The 22,624-nt window shown below is 34.0% G+C and overlaps 1 protein-coding gene across 1 annotated transcript in view; it reads right to left on the bottom strand.

Annotated features, from left to right (window-relative positions):
- The window catches only part of LOC149776767 (polypeptide N-acetylgalactosaminyltransferase 5-like), a 34,581-nt gene extending 12,377 nt beyond the window's left edge, over positions 1-22,204 (bottom strand). The window contains exons 1-6 of the mRNA XM_089941352.1: positions 21,751-22,204; positions 17,880-18,033; positions 16,903-17,069; positions 12,191-12,355; positions 7,253-7,469; positions 1,173-1,476 (exon numbers count right to left, since the gene is read on the bottom strand). Of these exons, the coding sequence (XP_089797478.1) occupies positions 1,173-1,476; positions 7,253-7,469; positions 12,191-12,355; positions 16,903-17,069; positions 17,880-18,033; positions 21,751-22,204 (1,461 nt within the window). The remainder of the gene's footprint in view (positions 1-1,172; positions 1,477-7,252; positions 7,470-12,190; positions 12,356-16,902; positions 17,070-17,879; positions 18,034-21,750) is intronic.
- Between the last annotated feature and the right edge of the window lie 420 nt (positions 22,205-22,624).

Consider the following 22,624-nt stretch of genomic DNA (forward strand, 5'->3'; position numbering starts at 1 on the left):
CATCTATCATGTGTACTGATCGAGTTCGTATACTTTTGCGTGATTAGTCTTGTCGGATACATATTCATGTTTGAATGTGGTTATTATAATAATAATTATTTACGTTAGTTTTTGATGAAATAATTTAATGTGTAACGATGCCAATTCATGTGCGCGCATGCGTAATGTGAATCATTGCCTTCGTGACTAACTGTGTCTTATGCCCTATACGGCTCTGTTATGTTAGTTTTTAGCTGTTTGTATTGGAGATTTCTAGAACTTTAGTGGAAGTGTCGTGCAACCCATATGGTGTGGTCGATTGTGACGTGGGCTTGGAAGATGGAATCGGTTTAGTCGGAATGAACAAACAAAGCTACTGGAACAAAAGGTCTTCAGGGAATAAGGACGCTAAAGAGGGATCTTTCGGCAGGCTGAGATGGGGCAAGGCATGCGTGGTGGCTCATTGGCCATTAGACGAAAGCCATGAAACTAGAAATACTTCGTGATCATCAGCTGGACATCAAGAGTTATTTCCATTGCTTTATCAACAATTCAATATCACTATATCAGTGAAATTAATAATTTGATATCACTATAGGACTGAAATCAACAAGTCAATATCGTTAAACGACAAGACATCAATAACACATACATCCTACTTGCATACGATACATTCACATTTTTGTACAAAGTCTATACTTTGATTGCATTTAGTGACAGAATCATACCTTGTTCCGTTGAATTAAAATCCTATACGTCGTTATCCTTGGTGATATATAATACATTCTTCATATTTGTCTTTAAAGTATATACATTGATCATCCAAGGTATTAAATCATAAATCAATCATACTTGATAATAATATGCATAATTTGATTCTTGTTCGATTGCTCGCTGAAGGTACACGTTCAGGTTAGGAAGGATATCATTTCCTTATATCAGTTGTTGCACTCGGTTTGCATCATTCTGTTTAATCCCTAGCCGGCCTTTAAGCGCACGAGTCTGGTCAATGTCCAATTACATTATTAAGAAACATTTCATTCACGAGATAGTTTACAGGCTCTTCGCTAAATTCACTTCCAGCCCTGCGTTGTCTTTTTACAATAGCCATAAGTAAACATATATGTGTGTGAATCTTTATGGACAAAAGAGTTCAAATGATTTTGTTTAAATGTTATATTTAGTCTACTTACTACATTGTGGTTAATTCGGTCGTAGTAAAACTCCTTAAATTCATCCAGCCACACTTCAGCCAGTCTGACATTGTTCCGCTTCAGGACGTTATACCAGTCGGGCCATTTATATGGGATTGTCTTACGAAAAATATGTCCAACGTGTGAACATGGAATCGTCTCTAAAGTACCCCCACACATCCAGGTTTTGAAAGACAATTCTAGGTTCTCCGCTCCCCAATAATTGAAGCCAGGGTCGTACTTTCCTAATCTTTCGAAGAAATTTCGGCTTATTGCAAATAAACCACCAGGCATAGTCGGAATCCTAGATCATAAAAGATATCATAGGGAATAAACACAGCATACATAAAAGAGTATATATATATATATATATATATATATATATATATATATATATATATATATATATATATATATATATATATATATAATGAAATTTACACTAATTCTTATCTTTTTAATGTCATATGCCATAACGCAAAGTGGTTAAAGTGTCCGCCTCGAATGAGAGAGGTCACGGGCTCTAACCCCAGGCCGAATCTGACTAAAGTACTAATGAGCGCTTTGTAAAAGTCCAATGAATAATTTTAAAAAAATAAATCCCCTATAATCATAACTGAAAGCAAGCAAAATACTAATTCCAGTAGTCAGATGATAAAGTAGGAATGAATAATTCTAAGGTGATCAATCATTATGTACAATAAACTAAGATACAATAAAGAAAACAACATGAGGGTCATTTTCCTATCAAATTAATAAACAAGTGTATTCTTGAACATTCGCAATTTAGAAACATATCTGTCTCAACTTCGAACTCAGACGGAGATCAACATGTTTACCGCCAAGTAAGTATTATCTTAAAATAGATATAAAATCATAAACAAGAATTAGCTACGAAACAGTTTGCCTAAGAAAAGATATTATTCAGGTAGGCCCTAAATCCTACCGTCAATTATGGACATAGGTCGATCATACACATTAGAAATAGATAACACAAGTAAACATAGTACTAACCGTGAAACAAATATGTCAGGTACATTTGAAACAAATGACAAGACTTTGCAACACCATGGATTAAACAACAATGTTATATGTTTCAGTATTGTTTTCAGACCAACCTGAAGATTTATTCTCATCGACGGTCGTGCTAGGTCATCCTGGTATGGTGCAGTTTTATTGAGATGACAGATCTGGGTTTCTATTAATATTCGCATATATAAAATTTGTCTCTACCAGTCAGTAACAAAATTCTCTGTCGAATTTCTTCATTGATCGATTTATTATCTGTATCATCGTCCATTAAATGCACAGATTATTTATTTGCTGATCGACTATTAGGCCACCCGTAATAACGTGCAGCGAAGCCAAATTAATCTCAAGTGCGGGATTCTCATATGGTGATTGATATAGAGAAGGCAAACAAAATATCCTTTTTTCGTTGCTGAAATTATAAGCATTTAGGTAATGCTCAAAATGCTGCTTCATTGCATTATTTTTAAGTAAATTTGAACCCTGGATATTTGGTTGTCAAAATTAGCAATTTCGCGTTAACGTTGGTTACACTACCAATAAGTTCCTTGGCATGTTTCGTTGTTTCCTATTCTGATGGGGAAGTATATTGTTCTTCTTCCTTAGGAGACAGATCCTCTTGCTGAGGTTCCCAACCAAAATTCATAGATAGTTCGAGAGATTATTTGAGGTATGCTTAAAATGATCCCAGTATGGTTTGGTCTCAATATATATAAATTTTCACTAATTCGTGAAAATCATCCGAAGAAAATTTTCAGTCCACTCTTAATATACCCATCCGTCCCCTTCCCTTGATGGTAGAACCCGTCCAAGTATCCACGGTAATTTTTTGCGTCAACAGATCGGTTTTAAATTTTTTTCAGGTACAATTAGCAACAAACCTATTGGGATAGTGAAAGGTTATCTGCCATGCATCTTCTCCGTATTTTAGAACTGGTGCATCTAGCCTTGACTAACCTTGACTTGATTACCGATCGATCCTGTCGTGGAAGATTTGCAAGTGCCTTCTAACAGGCTCGTGCATGTAATCGAACGTTTAATAAATTTGTGCTACCGTTTCGGGCGCACTCTAATCGATCCAGGTCATCTTTCTGTTCCCACCATCACTGCAGTGGTTTCCGCGACTCTCTTCTCTGTTCCACTGTTTCCGCAATCTTGACAAAACTTTCTTATGTTGGTTTAATCTGCGCTGCAAACTAGTATATCAAAGCTCACCCTAAGGTGTTCTCGTGCATTTCGTCTCGAATTTAATATAGCTTTGATATGTTCGCATGTAAATCATGTACGAACTCAAACGTTCCAGTTCATCGCGTGAGGCTTTGCTATGCCAGTCAGCAACGTCTGCGATCGAAACAAGGGTGTATGTCATCACTGCGTTTGGATTCATTCTACATTGATACGGAGACAAGCACCCATGATACACTATAAAAGCGTCTACGGCCAACATTTACTCATTATGGGTGTGGGGAAATTTGTATATATACCTCACATCAACTTCAATGACGTATCTATTATCTATGATCGATGCTATTGTTGTACACATATACGTGTTTGTGACTGTCCATATACTCGGAAGCACTCTATTCAAAATAAACAACAGGCATGAGCACCATCATTGCCATTCGTAAATATTGTTGGCGCAAAGACACTTGATGTAACTGTTTAGTACAGCAGAATCATAACCTTATCTATATAAGATGTTAGCATCGAAGGCTCGCCATTGATAAACCTCCACGAAGTCCACGCTCAAAAAAAACAGATATTGCCCAGTATCAGTGAGCAGTTCCAATTCTACTTTTGTTGTGACATCAAAACATCCCATGCCATCCGGGTTAAAAAAAGTAGTGTGCACAAAACAGTATCAAGAAATGTCTCTTAGAAATCCGCGAGCAACAACACATCAAAAAATAAATATCGGTAATGATAGTCACCAAAAATTTGGCCATCAAACGCGGACCACACATTGTCGCAATGGCTCACTTACTCGTATGGATAAATTCCTTGATGGGTATGTAAGCCGAATCTTTCATCGCTGGCGCCACCGTATCGACTATAGATTTTTAATCGATTATTACCAGCAGAACTTCTAAGCTTCTGTAAAGCACCAATCCTCTTCTGGAATATATTAGAGCTTCTCAGTAATCGTTGTATAACATTTGTTAATTTAATCGCTGATAACCGCATTGTCCTTATAATTCAGATCAAACAGGCGCAACTGTGAAACCATGGCTGAAAAGTCACAGATGGTGAAAGTCCATCTTTGCTTATATCAACTTGGAAGGGTAAATTCCACATTACGAACAATGCCATCCTTTAATCTAGATATCATAAGTGTCTCTCTAAAGTGATGTAATGTTGAAAATAATTACTAATTAAACGTTTTGAAACGTCTGTATACGCTTGAGATACGACTAACGATTATGAAGAGGACGTATTAGTTTAAACAACTGAAAGTTTTGACCATTGTGAACATGAACATGCTCAAAATCTGCATTTGCCTTAGCGGCGATAGTAGCTAAACTTCGTCGACAGTTGCGTTCATCCTCAACTATACATGCAATTTCTGAACCTTTATCCTGTATATGAATTGTTATACTTAATCGAGCTCATATTGAACTTAGTTCTCTCAAACTCATATGCGGTACAACTGTAGGACCCATTAACGCAAGTATTTCGGCTTTTTTTTGCCTCGTTATTAACATATTTACACTGAGGTGCAATTTGTTTCCGTTGTTGTATCATCAAAGTCGTCCATATTGCCAATACAACAGGCCGAGACCGGTACGTTCCGAAAGCTGTACACAAACAATATTGTGGGAAAGATAATATAAGGGACATACTGGAAGTAACAATTTACTACGGCAAAACTTGGAGACAGGCACCTTTGATGATAAGTTCAACATATTAAGTCAGTTAAACACTGGCAGAGTTTTTGGAAGAAGGTTATTTTAAATGTAGGTGATTAGTGTTTGAGGCAGCAACATTATTTGAATTAAGCATACAGGTTAAAAGATATGGAACGAAGAAAAGAGGGATCAATACAATTAGAACCTTTGTCTGTGGACTGACTATGATTAAGTAAACAAATTTCACATACGTACAGAACGCATTAGACATTGCTCATGAATGTGTCAATGATGTAGAACAGGAACATAATCTGTGTGGTCAAATATACTTCATAGATTTTTATCTAACGTGCAGAAAAATAATAAAAGTGAATGGACATCGATGTTACGAAATATTTCGCATTATAATGTGTTATGTGTAAAAATGTGGACAACCACATGATCGCCCAAAGCAAAAACATTACGAATTTTGACAAAAGCAATGAAACAATGGCACGTCATTATTCCGTAATAAGGTCTTGTAGTACTTGAAGTACATGCAATATTCATTTAAATACCTTTCTGAATTGTATATCTGATGCCATTTGGATGGTTAATTAATTGGTTCCGTAAAAACAAAAGAGGATACTAATCTCGAAATAATAATTCCAAGCAAGAAGGTGGGGTTTTAATGCTGAGATATAATTAACACAAATACATTTAAAGGACTGTAGCTATCGGCCTTGCTGTCTATCTATATTAGAGCATTGATATAATCATAAAGTTGCGACATAATTATTGTCAAACGATATTTAAGTTTGATGAAAATCAATCAACATCAAAATGCTGATCGGAACACTTTATATTCGGTACATTTACAATAAATCACTAGCTTGCATAGCCCATTTCATGCAGACTTCGGTGATGTTCGTAATTTGCTCGGAATTTTGATCACGTGGCGGGTGGTCAGCTGACCGTAATAGGTGGTGGGCAAAATATGGCAAACGCTTCAGCATCAGCATCAAGTTCTGTAACCACTTAAACATCGTTTATCGAGTTGAAATATGCATATTCAAAAGCGATGCTGCCGCAGATATTGACGAAATTTAATATTGGAACCATCCTGTAATATTTTCTGGAAACCAGGACGGATTTCAAACCCATACGAGAGAGTAGCTTTGAGCTGTTTACATCTGGACATGTACATGTAAGTAAGGAAACGGTATCGAAGTAAACAAATTTAATCCTGACAATCAAAGAGCAAGTTGTTCAAGCTATTTCTCTGCATCCGAAACGTCACTATAACAAAATGCGTTTAATATGAGTTTATCAGATTTGTTTTTGAAAGTATGTGGATAAGTTGCATATAAATTTCAATCATTTATTTACTTTTATTTCTGAAATATTTCTAAATAACAATGGACGACATTTTGTTATGTTCATGTGCCCACCAGCGTTTGATTGGCTGGAGTATAAAGTAACTTGGGAAGTTATTCGGATAAGTACGGAGTAACTCGGTCAAATTCGGTATGAAATGAGCTATGATTGTGCCCCTGAGTATCTGTTTTGAAGTATCTCTTTGCAAAGTAGATGTTCTTTTTCTCGTTTTATGTCCTAAAGCGTTTACAAGTCCTTCATTGTGAGTAATGGTTAGGTACGACTATTGGATTATTTCAAAGTTAAGATCAATGTGAATGACTATTTATTGCAACAGTAAATGACCAAGAAGATTAAACATATGTTAGCAGAAATTATACGCTTTGAACAAGTATTACAATATGATTGAATACGACTGACCTTTAGAATAAGTAATGGAGCAGGGATTCATCGATAACAATATCAACAAAGCAAATAAAAATTGTGCGCAATAGTCAGCATCGCGATGATTCTAATGAAGAGTACTTAATAGTCAAGTCTGAAAGAGAGCAAGTAGTATTCCAAGGATGAAAGTGGCATTTGCGCATAAAACATTTAACTCCGTGAACTCCAAGCAAACAAGATACAGACATCGATAATACTTTAGGGTACAAAACTAAGAGGTATCCCTGTTGAAAAATAGTCACCTAGACGCATGAATCCTTAAGAGATACTGCTAGGCAGCCAAGCTAAATAATAGCATAATATGGATGCATATTTATCAATATTACAGGGACAATAAAAGACATTGTTTGTTCGACGAAGAACAAAGAGCTTCACATGCACGCCAATTATATACAGACTACCCACCTGAAGGGATGACAGTCGTTGTAGTTTCTTCTTTTACGCTCTGTTTCTGGAATTGCATGCCATCGGTAAATCAAGTCCCAGCTAAATCCGCCCGCCAGAGTCTCATTGCAGCCCAGTATTTGGAACTCAAGGGTATCGTCTGAAATGTTGTTGACATCCGGAACAACGACGGTTGAGTCATTTCTCGCAATTCTATCAAGAAGTGGTTCCAACCATCCTGTGATAATCACATATTATATTGCGAGAAAGATATTTGGATATAAAATAGTACATTTGCAATATTACAGCAAATTCATATCATCTTTTGCTGAATAATTCCTTTCCAAAAATAGCCGAAGGAAAGGATATCTCAGAGTTTTTGAACATTTCATTAAATGTGCGGATGACTTTGGTTGGTTATTCGAGAAAAGAAAGTAGCAGAAAAAAGCTATAATATATATATATATATGTGATCTCGGGGTCACCTCATTGGAGTCATGACCGCTACAGAGAGTATCTTCAATTAAACTTTACAAATCGTTTATTGATATAGTCAATAATGGTACTAAACGTAAGTAATGGAACAAAACATAAGTAAATGTATGGTAGCAACTCATTTTATAGTATACAATCAAAATGATGAATGGAGAAAGATGTTTCGTGAAAATTAACAATTAGAAAGATCTTATATTTAAACAATTGCTTCGTATGTTCGATTTAATAAACTTTTTGGCAGGAAACAATGGATGAAGAATGCAAATACATCATACATAATTATTAAGCAGGCAACTCTATTGACCTTATTGTTGATATTGCCTGTGTCAGTTGCGACATTGATTGAGTGTATCTAATGTTTTTTTGTTATATGTCAGACAATATTTCACGAGTAGCAATGAGAACTATTTCAATTTGCGTGCGAAATATTTGTACAATATCTACATAAACAATGTAGATGTTCGTGTTATTATATATATTTAATTGTGCAAACAATCAATTTCCATGGATGTATTTCTCCATCATGTGTGAATGTCATTGACGACTGAATTACTACATCGATAACAAATTATACAATACATTTAGGAAAACAATAATTTACAAAATTACATTCTACATTTAATACTACAAATTTTGTATTTCTCAAAATTAATGAAATTCCCATTCTAATAATGAAGGGATTTTTTCGTGAAGATTTGTTCAACTGCAGATTGACACAGTGAACGTTTCTGGGATTGATATATCATAGAAACAGGAAATAATCAATCCTGATGGTTAGTGATTGTTCCTTTGTTTCTACACTTGATCATGATTGTGATGACAGTTAAAATCGCTTCTAAAATAATTGTATTAGCAAATACAATCAAAAGGTGTTTTTTCCCCCTCTTAGCAATGATACCGCTTGTCGCTGAGTATAAGCAGTATATAGTACTGTATGAGTGAATATAGAATAACGACAGGACAAAGAGTTCAGACATTGTTAATTGGCACGATTCTTGTGCCAAACTAATGTTTAAACTGACAATGCTTGAAAAATGCTTTTTCTGGGTTGAGGTTACAATTTAGGCATTCTTGGTGGTGCCTAGTATAATTGTATTCTAGAGGGTCAACAGTCTTGACATATTTTCATTCTGATTGAAAGAGAGAGAAATATAAATAGAGAGAGGGAGGGGCAATGCAAAAATAGGCCTTAATATGGAAATACAGTTCTGAATAACATTAGTAAGGGCAGATATGCATCCTAAATAGGAAGAGGAAAAGTAGCTACAAAAGTGACATATCCACTTTGGTCCTGAAGATGTATCGCCACTGGCGATATAATTTTTATCCAACTGATATTTCTCAGTATCTCCTCATGAAATAGATAATAAGCATATCAATGAAACGGACCTGTTTCTTCTTATGCCTTGTGAATAATGAAAACAATGTTGTATCATATCAAATGTATGACCATTCATTGCATGTTGGAACTATTAGTTGAAGAATTAGTGACTACATATTTAACAAAAAGTAGTACAATGCAATGCATAAAATACAACACTGCTAAGTAGAAATAAGGTAAACTTATATGCAGACTGCAACGCTACACTCGAGCAAATTTATACAAATGAACGAGTAAGCTAAGTCATTTGATCGGAAAAATTGTTGTTTGAAAATTACGTTCATATTATTTTTAGAATCATGAGTAGGCAATCTCAAATCGATTCTAAATAAAATAATTTTGATCATTTTAAGCAGATCAAATACTGTTGCAGGTAGAACAACATTTGCATATATAATGGATAGTTGGTTCAATTAATGCCAAAATATTTAGAAATAACTTGTTACACGAGAGAAGAGTAGCTAGAAAATGTTTTAAGAAAGACACTTAAGCTAAATGGGAATTTTCCTTGGTCTTCGAAACTATATTCATTCACGACTTCAGTTTTCATAGCTGCCAACATTCAACTTCTTTGGAGAAAAAAAAAACATGTTATGCACAGAGACTCTAAGAATCATTATCACGACGAAATCTAGCAAATAACTGAAAACACTGTAATCTTGACGGAGGCACATCCGTTTCGTCATTAAAATTTATGTATAGACTAGTTTGATAACATGATTATCTCCCTTGACGTGTGGATGCATAATTCTCATTCTTGCAACGAACGTCCATCGACCGCTTCCGGGGACCATATTGAATCTAAATAATTAAATCCGAAAACGTTTATAGCGCTTGCCACACCATTATCGTATTAACAGAAGAATGTGTGAAAAGTCTTAGAATAAGTAACCGAAATTGTCAAACGCAGCAATTAATTTTATTCCCAAAGTTATATAACTAAAACTTATGATGAAATTACATTATTGTGAAATAAATCCACACAAATCCTAAATTGTTATATCACATGTCCAAAAGAACAATACTAGGAAATATGATGAATTACTTGTTTACTTTATCATTTTTTACTTCCCCCTCGACTCGACTGGAACTAAATGTCAAAATAAGTTTAACAATTTATATCTTATTAATCACATAAAATCATAAAGCATCACATTCTTTAATAGGTATTGAAATATATGTTTGTTCTCCGATCTTAAACATTACTGATTGTAAGACATATGATGAAAATTTTATTCTAACAACATAAATACTTCCTTAATTATGTAGAGTAACTGAATCCTAATGTATTTATCTAATTGTTAAGATGTTAAGATAGACGAATCGATAAACTATCTGAAAATTATTAAATTAACATTTGATATTCGAGTGCTGAAATCTTGTAATTGCTAGATCAAAGATAAAAAAATGTTTTTTTTTTTTTTTTTTTTAAATTCAGACACAAATTATCTAATAGCTGGTTTCCTTTGGGTAGATTTTGAAGTATTTTGGAATAGTTTTCTCATCAGAAAATGAAGACATATAAAATATAGTTAAAGATCACTCGCCATTCTTTGTAATTGCTCCCCGGAAGTTGCAGTTTATACTTTTATTATAATGGTGACAGAAAGCACGTAAAGCGACCCAATTTCAAGAAGCACTTAACGAAATGATCTATGTCCATGTCAATCAAATCTAGGATCAAAGTGATGGTTAACTGGGGTAAAGGATAAAGAGTTCTGTATAAAAACATTCGAAACATCAGTCAAATGACTATTTTGAATTCCTTGATTGGATTATCTTATATCTCATTTATAACACGTATAACAGTCTTGTCTGCAATTATTGCTGTTTATAAAAGCAAGGTTCATTTATCACATCGTGTTAGAAGACACGGTAGCTGCGGCTTTACTTTGTTCGTAAACATTAAACATCCCGCACATCACGTGTGGTATTACAATTTCCGAAACTTAAATAATTGCTTGTTCTTTACATATATTAGATAGGCCGCTTAATTAAACCATTGTAATCTTTAAAGTTCAAAAATACTCAAGCAACTCGAAAGTGCACCACTGCTTACCAAATCAAGATAGGCAAACTTTTGTGGAAATGGGCTACGGTAGAGCCATAACAATGGTACATAGTTTAAATGCAAAGTAAGTCAAAGAAAAATGAACAACAAGAAAAACAAATAAATATGTGTTTGATTTCAGAAATTTGTTAATATTGTCAGCATTGTACAAATAATTATTTCATTATGATTTCGAAATCACTTTGTATTCTAAAGATAACACTTTTGTTATAATTTTTTAAAATACTAAAGAATAATCTCTTATATGTATGTATGTATGTATGTATGTATATATGTATGTATGTATGTATGCATGTTTGTATGTAATTATGCACATTCACTGTTCCTTTAATGAATACTTCTGCTGTTATAAAATGATCGCTATTTCCGGCTAGACCCTAACGTACATGAACATTAATTCATGTTCACCTTGTCCATCATGGTGTTTAAATAGTTTAAGATGTAGTTGTCTTGTGTATGATATAGCATACAATGAACCTTTTCATCTCAATGACCTTTCTGTTCGTTCATTGTAAATACTGTATACCTTGTCAAAATATACTGAGTCTTACGACTCAATGTCTTAAAGTAAGTAACCGAAACAAGCAAAACCAACAACGTTTGTCAAAATTATCAATTAATTTCATTTTTAAAGATATCTAATGAAAACTGATGATGAACTTACATTATTGTAAATTAAATCCAGAAAGGTCCTAAATTGTTATATCACATGTCCGAAAGAACAATACTAGGAAATATAATGAATTAATAGTTTACTTCTTTCTCGTTATTTACATCCCCACGCCTCTACTACGACTCAATGTCACAATAAGTGACTTGTGTCGCAAACTAACCAACGGGACTTCATCATCCAATGGGAAATTACCTGAGACTGTAAACAGATTTATCATATAAAACAAGGACCAAAATAACAACATTGTATAGCGGTCATTGCCATACAGAGTCATTTAACAAAAAATAAAGACACAATATAAACGTGCATCATAGGAAATACCTTTCTAACACAACTGACCTTCAGTTGCTTCACAATGAGAGTCAAGAAAAATGGCGACTTGTCCGGTGGAAGCGTCAAAGCCTGCTATCCTGGCCCGGATCAATCCGGATCTCTCCTTTAGGCGGATAAGTGACACTTTCGGAAGACTGGTAACATATTCGTCTAAGGGCTGCTTTAAGTGATCTATATTTTTACCAAAATAAATAAATAAAAGCAAATGTTTCATGTTAACCCTTATGGACCCTTAAAGTCTCTCATCTCTTTTACTTTTATTACCAGTTATTACTTTGTCATTTTGTAAAACCAGAACATTGTTTTCATCGTGAATATTTTGTTTTTAAATCTTCACGATAAACACATAGACAAAACTGTTAATTGGTGCTTATTCTATGTAGAACACCATGCACTAATAATACTCTGCCGTGAAAATTAAATACACTGATGTGTATTTCTACGAGCAAGAAAACATACATTCACTATAGTTTTTTCACTACTGAATGTTTACTTTGATATGTATCTGATCGTGATGATTTAAATGACAAACCTCACAACCTACCTCATAAACCATAACACAATCTACTTCTGATGCCTATCATGACCGACTTCTAACGTCTATCACAACCTACATCTAGCGTCTGTCAGAACCTACTTCCAAGTCCTTTCCCAACTTACTTACATTCAAGGCCTATCTCAACCTACCTCTGAGGCCTTTCATAATCTACCTATAAGATCTATGACAACCTACCTCTGAGGCCTATCATAACCGACATATACGGTCTATCACAGCCTACATGTGAGGTCTATCACAGCCTACATGTGAGGTCTATCACAGCCTACATGTGAGGTCTATCACAACCTACTTTTACGGTCTATCATAACCTACCTCTAAGTTCTATCACAACCTTCTTCTAAGGCTTTTCACAACCTACCTATAAAGATAAACACAACCTACATCTAACGTCTATTACAATCTACCTCTAAGGACAAAACGAAACTTTGACCTCTTTTGTTATTGAAAATAAAGTTCTTGAAATATAACTGTGCTGACTAACATAGGCGAGGGTCACCGACGGAATTAGCTATAACGTTTTGAAAGCAAAATGTACTGATCATATAACGTATTCATTAACCGTCTTATTCAAATTGGCCAATTGAGATAATTGTTTTTATTCCAGACTGGTTGTAAATTATTTATCCCTATGCTTAGAAAAGGTCATATAAAACTAGAGATTAGACAAACTTTATACACAATTCCCATGTTTAAAGAAAGCCGTATAAAAACTGTAAATAATTACAGGCCAATTGCTCTAGTAAGCTGAGTTAATAAGATACTGCTACGAAACATGTTTAAACCTATGTATATCCAATAAGTTATATATTTTGTTATAATACCTAAATCCAGTGATTATGGAGAGTGTATTCTTGAATAATATATTGTTGTGTTTATAAGTCTATCTCGCACTGTGGTTTGACACATGAAAACGTTCTTACGGACTTAATACTATGTGCTCTGTATGTATCTATGTCTTGTAGATCCTTCCGTTAATGTTGGGAGAACCATTTTACTAGTGTGGTATAATGATCAGCCCGATATTCTCCTGCCCTAATCACACAGGTGTGTAAGGATTTAATGTTATGATACAGTTCCTATTCCTACACTAAGTAGGCAAGCAACAGGAAGTGCATTTGTGGATCAGGATAATCTGCCGTGATACCAGAATAACGTTGGAATCGCTGCGCAGTTTACTAGGCTCGATCTAGAGAGACATTAGCATGCTGCCGAACGTTTTACTGAGTTGGACGCTCAGACCTTATGAGAACCAGGCAACCTACGTACCCTGATAAGGAGAATGGGATATTTGTATGTGTTGACAAAACGCTATATACTAAAGAATTCAGTCAAGTCTAAATTTGCAAAAATGGTACAGGGAATAACCTAGGGTATTTCAATCATGACATTTATTTATCTTATGTAGTAGAATCATTCAAAGAGATATAAATATCGTTTTGAAACAACTGTTTGATTGGCCTAAACAATGGTTTTGAAACATTCGATTCCAGCCAAACATATCGTTTTATTGAAAGATCGATTTTCTCTAAATATACAGTTTCAAGCAGAACAACAATATCTCTGTACTAAATAATTTCGATGGTCATACTTTCAGTTTCGGATTCAAATAGAGTCGCCACATAGTCTCAAAATAGATGTAACAAAATGCTTGCAGTAATACATAAATTGATGCTGTTCTCATTTTCTTTAAGGTGTTTAACTAGCATGTATATTTTTTATAAAACCAATCTTAGAATATACTGATGCAGTTGATACTAGATCAGACTGATGCCGTTTACGATACAGTCATAGAAAATAATGATATAGCTTAAACCAGTCTAAAAGTAATATGATCAAGTTCAACAACAGTCACTGTAATCAAAGCTGTGCTTTGATAAGAAATGGAAATACGTCTTTGCAACTAAAGATGTACTTTGATAGGAAATGGCAATACGTCATTGTAATCAAAACTGTATTTTGAAAGGAAATGGTAATACGTCATTGTAATCCAAGCTGTACTTTGATAGAAAATGGTAATAGGTCATTGTAATAAATGCTGTACTTTAACAGGAAATGTTAATACTTCATTGTAATCAAAGCTGTATTTTGATATGAAATGGTAATACGTCATTGGAAGCAATGCTGTACTTTGTAAAGATTAGTTTACAGCTAACTGCTATCAATGTATAAACAGTACAGTGAACAAGCCACACACACACACACGAAACACACACACAATATATATATATATATATATATATATATATATATATATATATATATATGTGAAACATTTGCTGCACTATTGTATTTGCTATCCCTCAGATCTGGATCTGTTAGGAGAAGATCATGTGGAAAGTACTTGTGGAATTGCCTTAGTGTCCTTGTTCAAGAAAATATGTACAAAGTAAAAGTAATTTAGAGGTGTATTTAAATATTTCCACAACCTGACTAATGTTAAATGTTAAATTCAGGTGTATATTTGTGTAATTCTACAGTATATATATATATATATATATATATATATATATATATATATATATATATATATATATATATATATATATATATACGCAAGGAAAGTTATTATTTGTTAAAATTATTATTTTATGTTTTAAGTCTCGGATTCATCATCTTTTCTTTCACGTACACAATGAAGCACAAGTGACTCCAAAATTACTATATATCTCCACTTTTGAAATATGTATCCAAGTCCGATGGAACACGATTCTCTAGAAACAACCATTACGCATTCTGCCCTTCAAATATTCTTGCCACCATTAGCAACTACCATTTAATAAACTTAGTTCGGTTCACAGCTTAATTAGAATCACCTTATTAAAGTAAAAGGTCATGTAGTAGTGAGCGGTGTTCAAGTTTCATTCAATAAATGAACGATATGTAAATGTTAAATAAAATGTTGAAGTAATACTTTATTTAAATTATGTTATTGTTATAACATAAGATACTGTTTTATCTACTTCATTTTAATTCAAGATGAAAATGGTAGTGATATTCTGCGTTACAATATTTTGGGTCCAATATTTTTCAGGCCGCATTTGAAAGCCCATACTTATGGCGATGTTCTTATAAAGGCGCATGCACTAAAAAACCTTAACATAAATTAATGATAGCTCATTTGCTTGGAGAGTTTGGCACAGCAGTATTGGTAACCACGTTTTGACTGTGAGAAAGCCATTCTGGACTGATTGCATATTTTGTATTCTGATGGGGCAACAATTAGATAATACGATCAGGCCTTCTTTTTCATAGACGTGTGCTTCCACCCACTTTCTCTTGCAGTATGAAGAAGTGTTTCAAACCATTGGTCATGTAAACAAGGTCACGTCATTTTTGCAAGGATCCATTGCTTGATGTCAAAAGCGTAATCGGAAAATTGGCAAGGTATAAATATAGTTTAAAGTTTGACATTAATAAGGGAAAATGGAAGGTACTGAGTGCAGATAATTCCCGGAAGTTAGCTGCCTTTTCAACTGCAAAAGATGGGTTTTCTTTGGTAATGGTAGCGACTTGTGGTCACATTATTCATAAAATAATAATGGGGATGGAAAATGTTGGAAAAAGCTTTGCCGATGACGTTCCTACAAAAGTTCAAAACCGGGAACAGCACCTAACCGTACTTGGTGACCGTTTCGACAATATACCCATGGCTGAGCTCAGGGTGATACCCACCAAGTGTAACCTTGCATATATGAGATTTGAATGCTTAAGGTGCCTGATAAGTGGTTCAGGGAAATTAAAAGCTCACCCAAACAAAATTCAAGCAATAGAAGACGCTTTCTGAATTTAATACTCTATTGGGTCTGATCATTTTGGAGATTTGTTGGGTTCTATTGGAAGTATGTTCCCAGTTTTGCTGTAATAACTAACCCATTAATAGGTGTTTGTCACTTACTGTTTTATTTTCTGCTTTGTCTGTCTTGACACCGCTATGGCTTCTAATTGTATTTAGTAAACAAATGATGAATATAGTTTGAAAGTGACTTTTGCATATATTTAGATAATTATTATTTATAAAAGTGTAAAATTGCAATTATAAAAATATAAAGTACTTACATGTAATAATATTCAAATTCATTTACCAACACTGAAGTGAACACAACAACAATAACAATAACGACAGCAAGGCAATAAGCATTACAGCTGCTAATAATTATACCAAAGTCTGAGAAATCATCAACTAGTACGATCTCTTTCAGCAGATGCATTGGTGATCTGTTGAGCACGCTGTATACCGTGCGCATTAATGTGGACCAAGCCTCGTTGTGGAAAATAATGACGACGCTCGCATCAGGCAAATCTTTCAGATAGTCTATATACTTGCACCTAGAAAAGAAAATCAAGAGTGTATAAGAGCACACCATTTTATGTGTGGCCAAGTCAAATTATTCCGGTGTGAAACCTTTTGCAGATATCGCGCACGTATTTGTCCAGATTGAATACGCATGTCACCTTCGTACCTTGAATAACAAGGCAACATAGACTACATCATATACAAAACTGCTGCTGCTATTCCGTGTTTACATGATTCCGATTCGGAAAATATTGGTTATCATTGCTACAATTTGCAAAACAAATTTCTTAGCAGCTATTTTATCTCAGTTTAAAGGCACAATAAGGTTTAAAGCATACAAAATATATTAGAAGTTAATATTTCATCCGTACCGCTTTAGACAAGTGTCAGCTATGACTCATGTTTGATCACAACCTGCCATTAGGATGCTCATTAGATACTTCTGCACATGGTGTAAATTTCTATTTTGGAAAAGACAAGTCTTCTTTGCATTTTTGTAAGATAGCTGGTAGTACAGTAAGAAAGTCACGTTGGAGACGAATACTTTCTTTTGTATGAATTATGTTCTCTGGATTTATCTAATGGCTTATGAACATCTAATATTTGTCATTTAGCATATTGTTTCCCATGATAGTTTTGAGTCTCGATCTTCTGGTCACTCTGGCTGCTATTTTCTTTCTTACTCATAATTTATGTGGCTGTGGATCTGAATCAATGGATTTGTAAAGCCTCTGTGTTTATTAAATATCGCCATCCTCGTATAAAACTCTAAAACATGCATCAATTCAACTTAAGACTCACATAGCAATGCAAATCACTAACAAGAGAGTCTTTAAACTTACTCTGGGTCTCGCACATCTGGCAAACTTCTGTGGAGCGAAATCATGTCGCTTGCATACTGATTGAAACTATTTCTTTTGAATCCCTGGTCATATTTATGGCGTTCCTCGGGGGATAATTTGTTCTTATCTATAATCACTGGCTTCCCCATCTCACCTGAAGTAACGATTCAATTTAGTTAGAAAAGTATCCCATAAGCTAGCGTTTACTATGTGCATGCACAACACGTACTATATGGTCGAGAAAATGAAATTTCATGAGCAAAAATTATTTTAAAAATCTTTTATTCTGAACGTGTATATATTTAATAATAATAATAATAATAATAGGGTTCATTTGCACGTGTACAAGAAAATATATGCTATACACAGGTGTGTAAGTTTCATCACTGTAGCAGTCCGAGAGACAATGGAACAAACACATTAATGATTTTTTAATGCAAAATCGTCGTATATCGAAATAATGCCTTAGAAACTCCATTATGTAATAGTGTAAGAATAATGTCTTAGAACACTCTAGTAAGTAATTACTTTTAGCCAATCAGATTTTAAATATATTTGAAGAGTAACATTGTATTACAACAGCTTCAATCCAATTGCAGGATTGAAGCTATATTATCTTATTGCATTATATTGTCGAAAGCACTCAGGCTACTTAGATACTAGTTTCGTATTGTTCGTTGTCAGTTTATTGCATTTATCTTAATCAATCCCTGACACACATGTGGTGTTGCTGGATCCAGTGCACTTGAAATGATTGTTATTCGCCATATGATTTTGTATTATCGATATATATATATATATATATATATATATATATATATATATATATATATCGGATCCTTCATATTCATCTTGAAATATTCTTACTCAGAGGTCATTGTGTAGTACTAATAAACATGGACCAATCACTACTGTTGCGTTACAAGTGTTAGTTTTGATTAGTAAGTTGTGTTATAAATGTACGTGGGGTTTGTGCACCATAAAAGGTCATATTTTCTGCAACATCAGTCGCTGAGAAAATAATAATTAATGAAACAAAAACGATAACAAAAATAAAGCAATGAGAAAACGAGCAGCCGCTTTTGCATACTGTGAGTCATAATATAATCTTAAACATGGCTCATCATACATAAGTTTCCGCTCGATGATCGTCCATTTGTGGAAATCCTGTATGCTTCAGACCACTACATGCAACGAGGAAGAAACAACTGAGGCAAGGTATGATATTTAAAGGTGTATCCCTTGGCCAATAATGCGAAACTGTGCCACCTTAAGGAAATTGCAAACATCTGTCGTATAATACCTCTCCTTTCCTAGGGGATAATATGCTCGATTGTAATATAAACGTTCCAACTCTTCGTTACTGTACAAAGTTAAGCTTCCTATGGACATATCTAAAGTGCATTTCAGATCATTTTTTTACACGTTTCATTACACAGGTGTCGAAGAAATCTCAGCTGCTTATTACCACAAAAATATATATACAAAACAGCCAAATTCTTATATCAGATGCTTATTACCACGAAAATATTTTTCAAAAGACAGCCGAATTCGACGATAAACACCAACAAGGAACTCACTGTATGCAATGTTTTCTATTTCAAAATAAAATTGTAACAATATTTCATAAATACTGGAGGAACGACATTCTAAATAAATATGCCTCAAATAGTGACCGAACTAGTGAAATATGGAGCTCTGGCATATTATTACCCATGATTCCGTTAAGTTTCCAGTGTACCTGGGGTTAGTGCACCATAAAAGGTCATATTTTCTACAACATCAGTCGCTGCGAAAATAATAATTAATGGAAAAAATACGATAACAAAAATAAAGCAATGATCAAACGAGCAGCCGCTATTGCATACTGTGGGTCAACATATAATCTTAAACATGGCTCATCATACATAAGTTGCCGCTCCATGATCGTCCATTTGTGCAAATCCTGTATGCTCCAGACCAATACATGCAACGAGGAAGAAACAACTGAGGCAAGGTATGATATTTAATGGTATATCCCTTGGCCAATAATACGAAACTGCATAAAATAAATGCAGCACGTCTTAATGAGTTCCACACACTCTATCTGTATTACGAATCTTACTCGCTCGGAAAATAATAGTGAAATAATTATATATATATATATATATATATATATATATATATATATATATATATATATATATATATATATATGCTCATGCAGGTTCTAGATTTAAGTCGCGCACATGTTTGCCTGAAAATCTTTAAAGTGTTCCGATTGTCAAATCTTACAGTTTTCACAATCTCCTCTGGTATTACGGGCACTTTCAAAATTTGTATCACTGGTTTGGGGAAAACTGTCCACCTTTTATTATCAGGTATAGGGGAAGATGTGATAGGGGAGGACTACAATATTATGTTTCATTTATTGTTGTGTAAATAAAGGTACTGTGCTTATGCAACACCTCACGAAACAAAGCTATCAAAAGACGACTGAAATGTTGCAAATGGTACAAATATGTACCACAATGCGCTTAAGAGGATGCGAACTTTCAACAGTGTTCCATCAAACTTAAACATGTATTTAACACAAACGACAATTAATTGAAAGCAGGACCTGTATTGAAACGCTAATACCAATTTCTAACATTTCATTTTCTGAATTCATTACAAACCTGGACCAAGCAAAATGCATAAAATAAATGCAGCACGTCTTAATGTCAGTAATTGTCTATCATCAATGTATCTATAAATTACAATTTGTTCTTGAAAATAAGCGCATTCGACATTGAATCTCAATTGTCATCACACGTCACTGCAAAACTAATATTACTTGCCATGAGTTCCACACACTTCATATATCTATCTGGCTGACTGCAACTTTTGACGGATACGGTATTTTCTTTCTTGATGCATCTTTTAATTGTGTCTTTAGTTGTGTCTTAACCATGTGCTTCTAATGACAATCTGGCCATCTGGGATATGGCCTGTCAACTAACATGTCAGTTAATTTTAGCAAATATGCTTAGTAACTGCTTGATTTAAATGATTTCAAATATTTTCCCCTTGCATGACATTCATTATCATTCACCACTGCACTGCACTGCTCTGTTTGGCGTTTGTCGTGTGAACACGAATATTACTTTTTTAACAGTTTCACATTCTGCTCTCTGTTGTAGCAAAAAAATAAAAGTATATATACACCCATTTAATGACAGACTTCATATTCGACCAAATGATAATTGTAATTTTAATAACTATGTAAATATATTATACCAGTTTGACCAAATGTTGCAAACTCTCGAACGATTTATACGACAGCTGACAATTGTTGGAAATGCTGTGTAAATTTTACGATGCACAATATTTAATGTATTTATGAATTAACCATCAAATATCTCTCTCTCTGTCTCTCTCTCTCTCTCTCTTTCTCTCTCTCTCTCTCTCTCTCTCTCTCTCTCTCTCTCTCTCTCTCTCAGTGTGTTTGTGATAGAACCATACATTTATATCGCCCAGTGGCAAATCACATTTAACTCACCTTTCCAAAACCTCAAAATGTCATATGAATCACGTTTATTAAGGAAGTAAGGCATATGAATGTAAACGTTACATTTTCCGAAATCATTTGATGTATGATTTAATAATGAATTAGCCACAACTTAATGTGTGGTCTTCAGTCTGTCACTACAGAAAGCAAAGAGGTTTAAGCAAGGTAGACATATCCGGAATAATTCAGCTGTATACACACAAATACATATTCCATATTTTAGCCTTCAAATTGAACATACCTAAGAAAGGAATTAAATTTAACTGAATTAAAACAAATTGAATTTGATTTAATTCAATTTATTACACTGAACATAATTGCATGATGATGATCTCGACTTACCTGGGGCATTCGGGTCTATTAGAAGTCTTTCTGTATGAATGGGAGGAAGAAGTATGGACTTTACCCTCTCTTCCGCTTTCATTTGTGTTTTCGCTTTCTCCATTTCTCTATGTCCTGGAGACATTTCTTCTTTTGTCTTTTTATCCATAAAAGTCGTTCCATTTTGACTGACAGTTTCCTTTTCAAATGATACAATAATCTTATCGGCTTCAACGGGATAAACATCTATCGCTGAGTCTATGTCATCCTCGTCATTTTGAAAATCTGAAGCTGTTGAATCTGGTGATTCCGATAGAGGTTCTTTTTTAATAGTGTTATTCACAATTCTGAGTTCATTGAAGTGTACATCATCAGATAGTTTTATTGCAAAATAAGGTATAGAGATAAACGACACCAATTTAACCACCCAAATTAGGTGACGCAACAATCTTTGTATTATCCTTGGGAAAGGCATTGTCCTAACTTGTATCAGTTGTATTGTACAAAAGGTATGTTTCCTCTATCTTTATTACACTGAAAATAAATTGAAATGTGCATATATTTGTTCCTGTATGGCAGAGAAAATAAAACTTTACTTAACAACCAATACAGCACAATCACCATTTAATCCTTACGGGGTCAAAAACTCTAATAAGAATCAAGCATGCTAACTGTTGAACAGCAGTGGCATTGTGGTATTAATTAGCTTTTAAAAATATGAGAATATATATATATATATATATATATATATATATATATATATATATATATATATATAAGCTCCATATTAGATCATTCTCATCATGTATATATTATTGTCCAAAATGTTTTGCATATAGTATTTACCTTAACGTTTTTAATAATTTCGTTATTATGGTTAATTTTATGTTTTATT

This window comes from Sinohyriopsis cumingii, chromosome 18 (assembly GCF_028554795.1).
Source record: "Sinohyriopsis cumingii isolate HCF-2022 chromosome 18, ASM2855479v2, whole genome shotgun sequence".
Classification (NCBI taxonomy): domain Eukaryota; kingdom Metazoa; phylum Mollusca; class Bivalvia; order Unionida; family Unionidae; genus Sinohyriopsis; species Sinohyriopsis cumingii.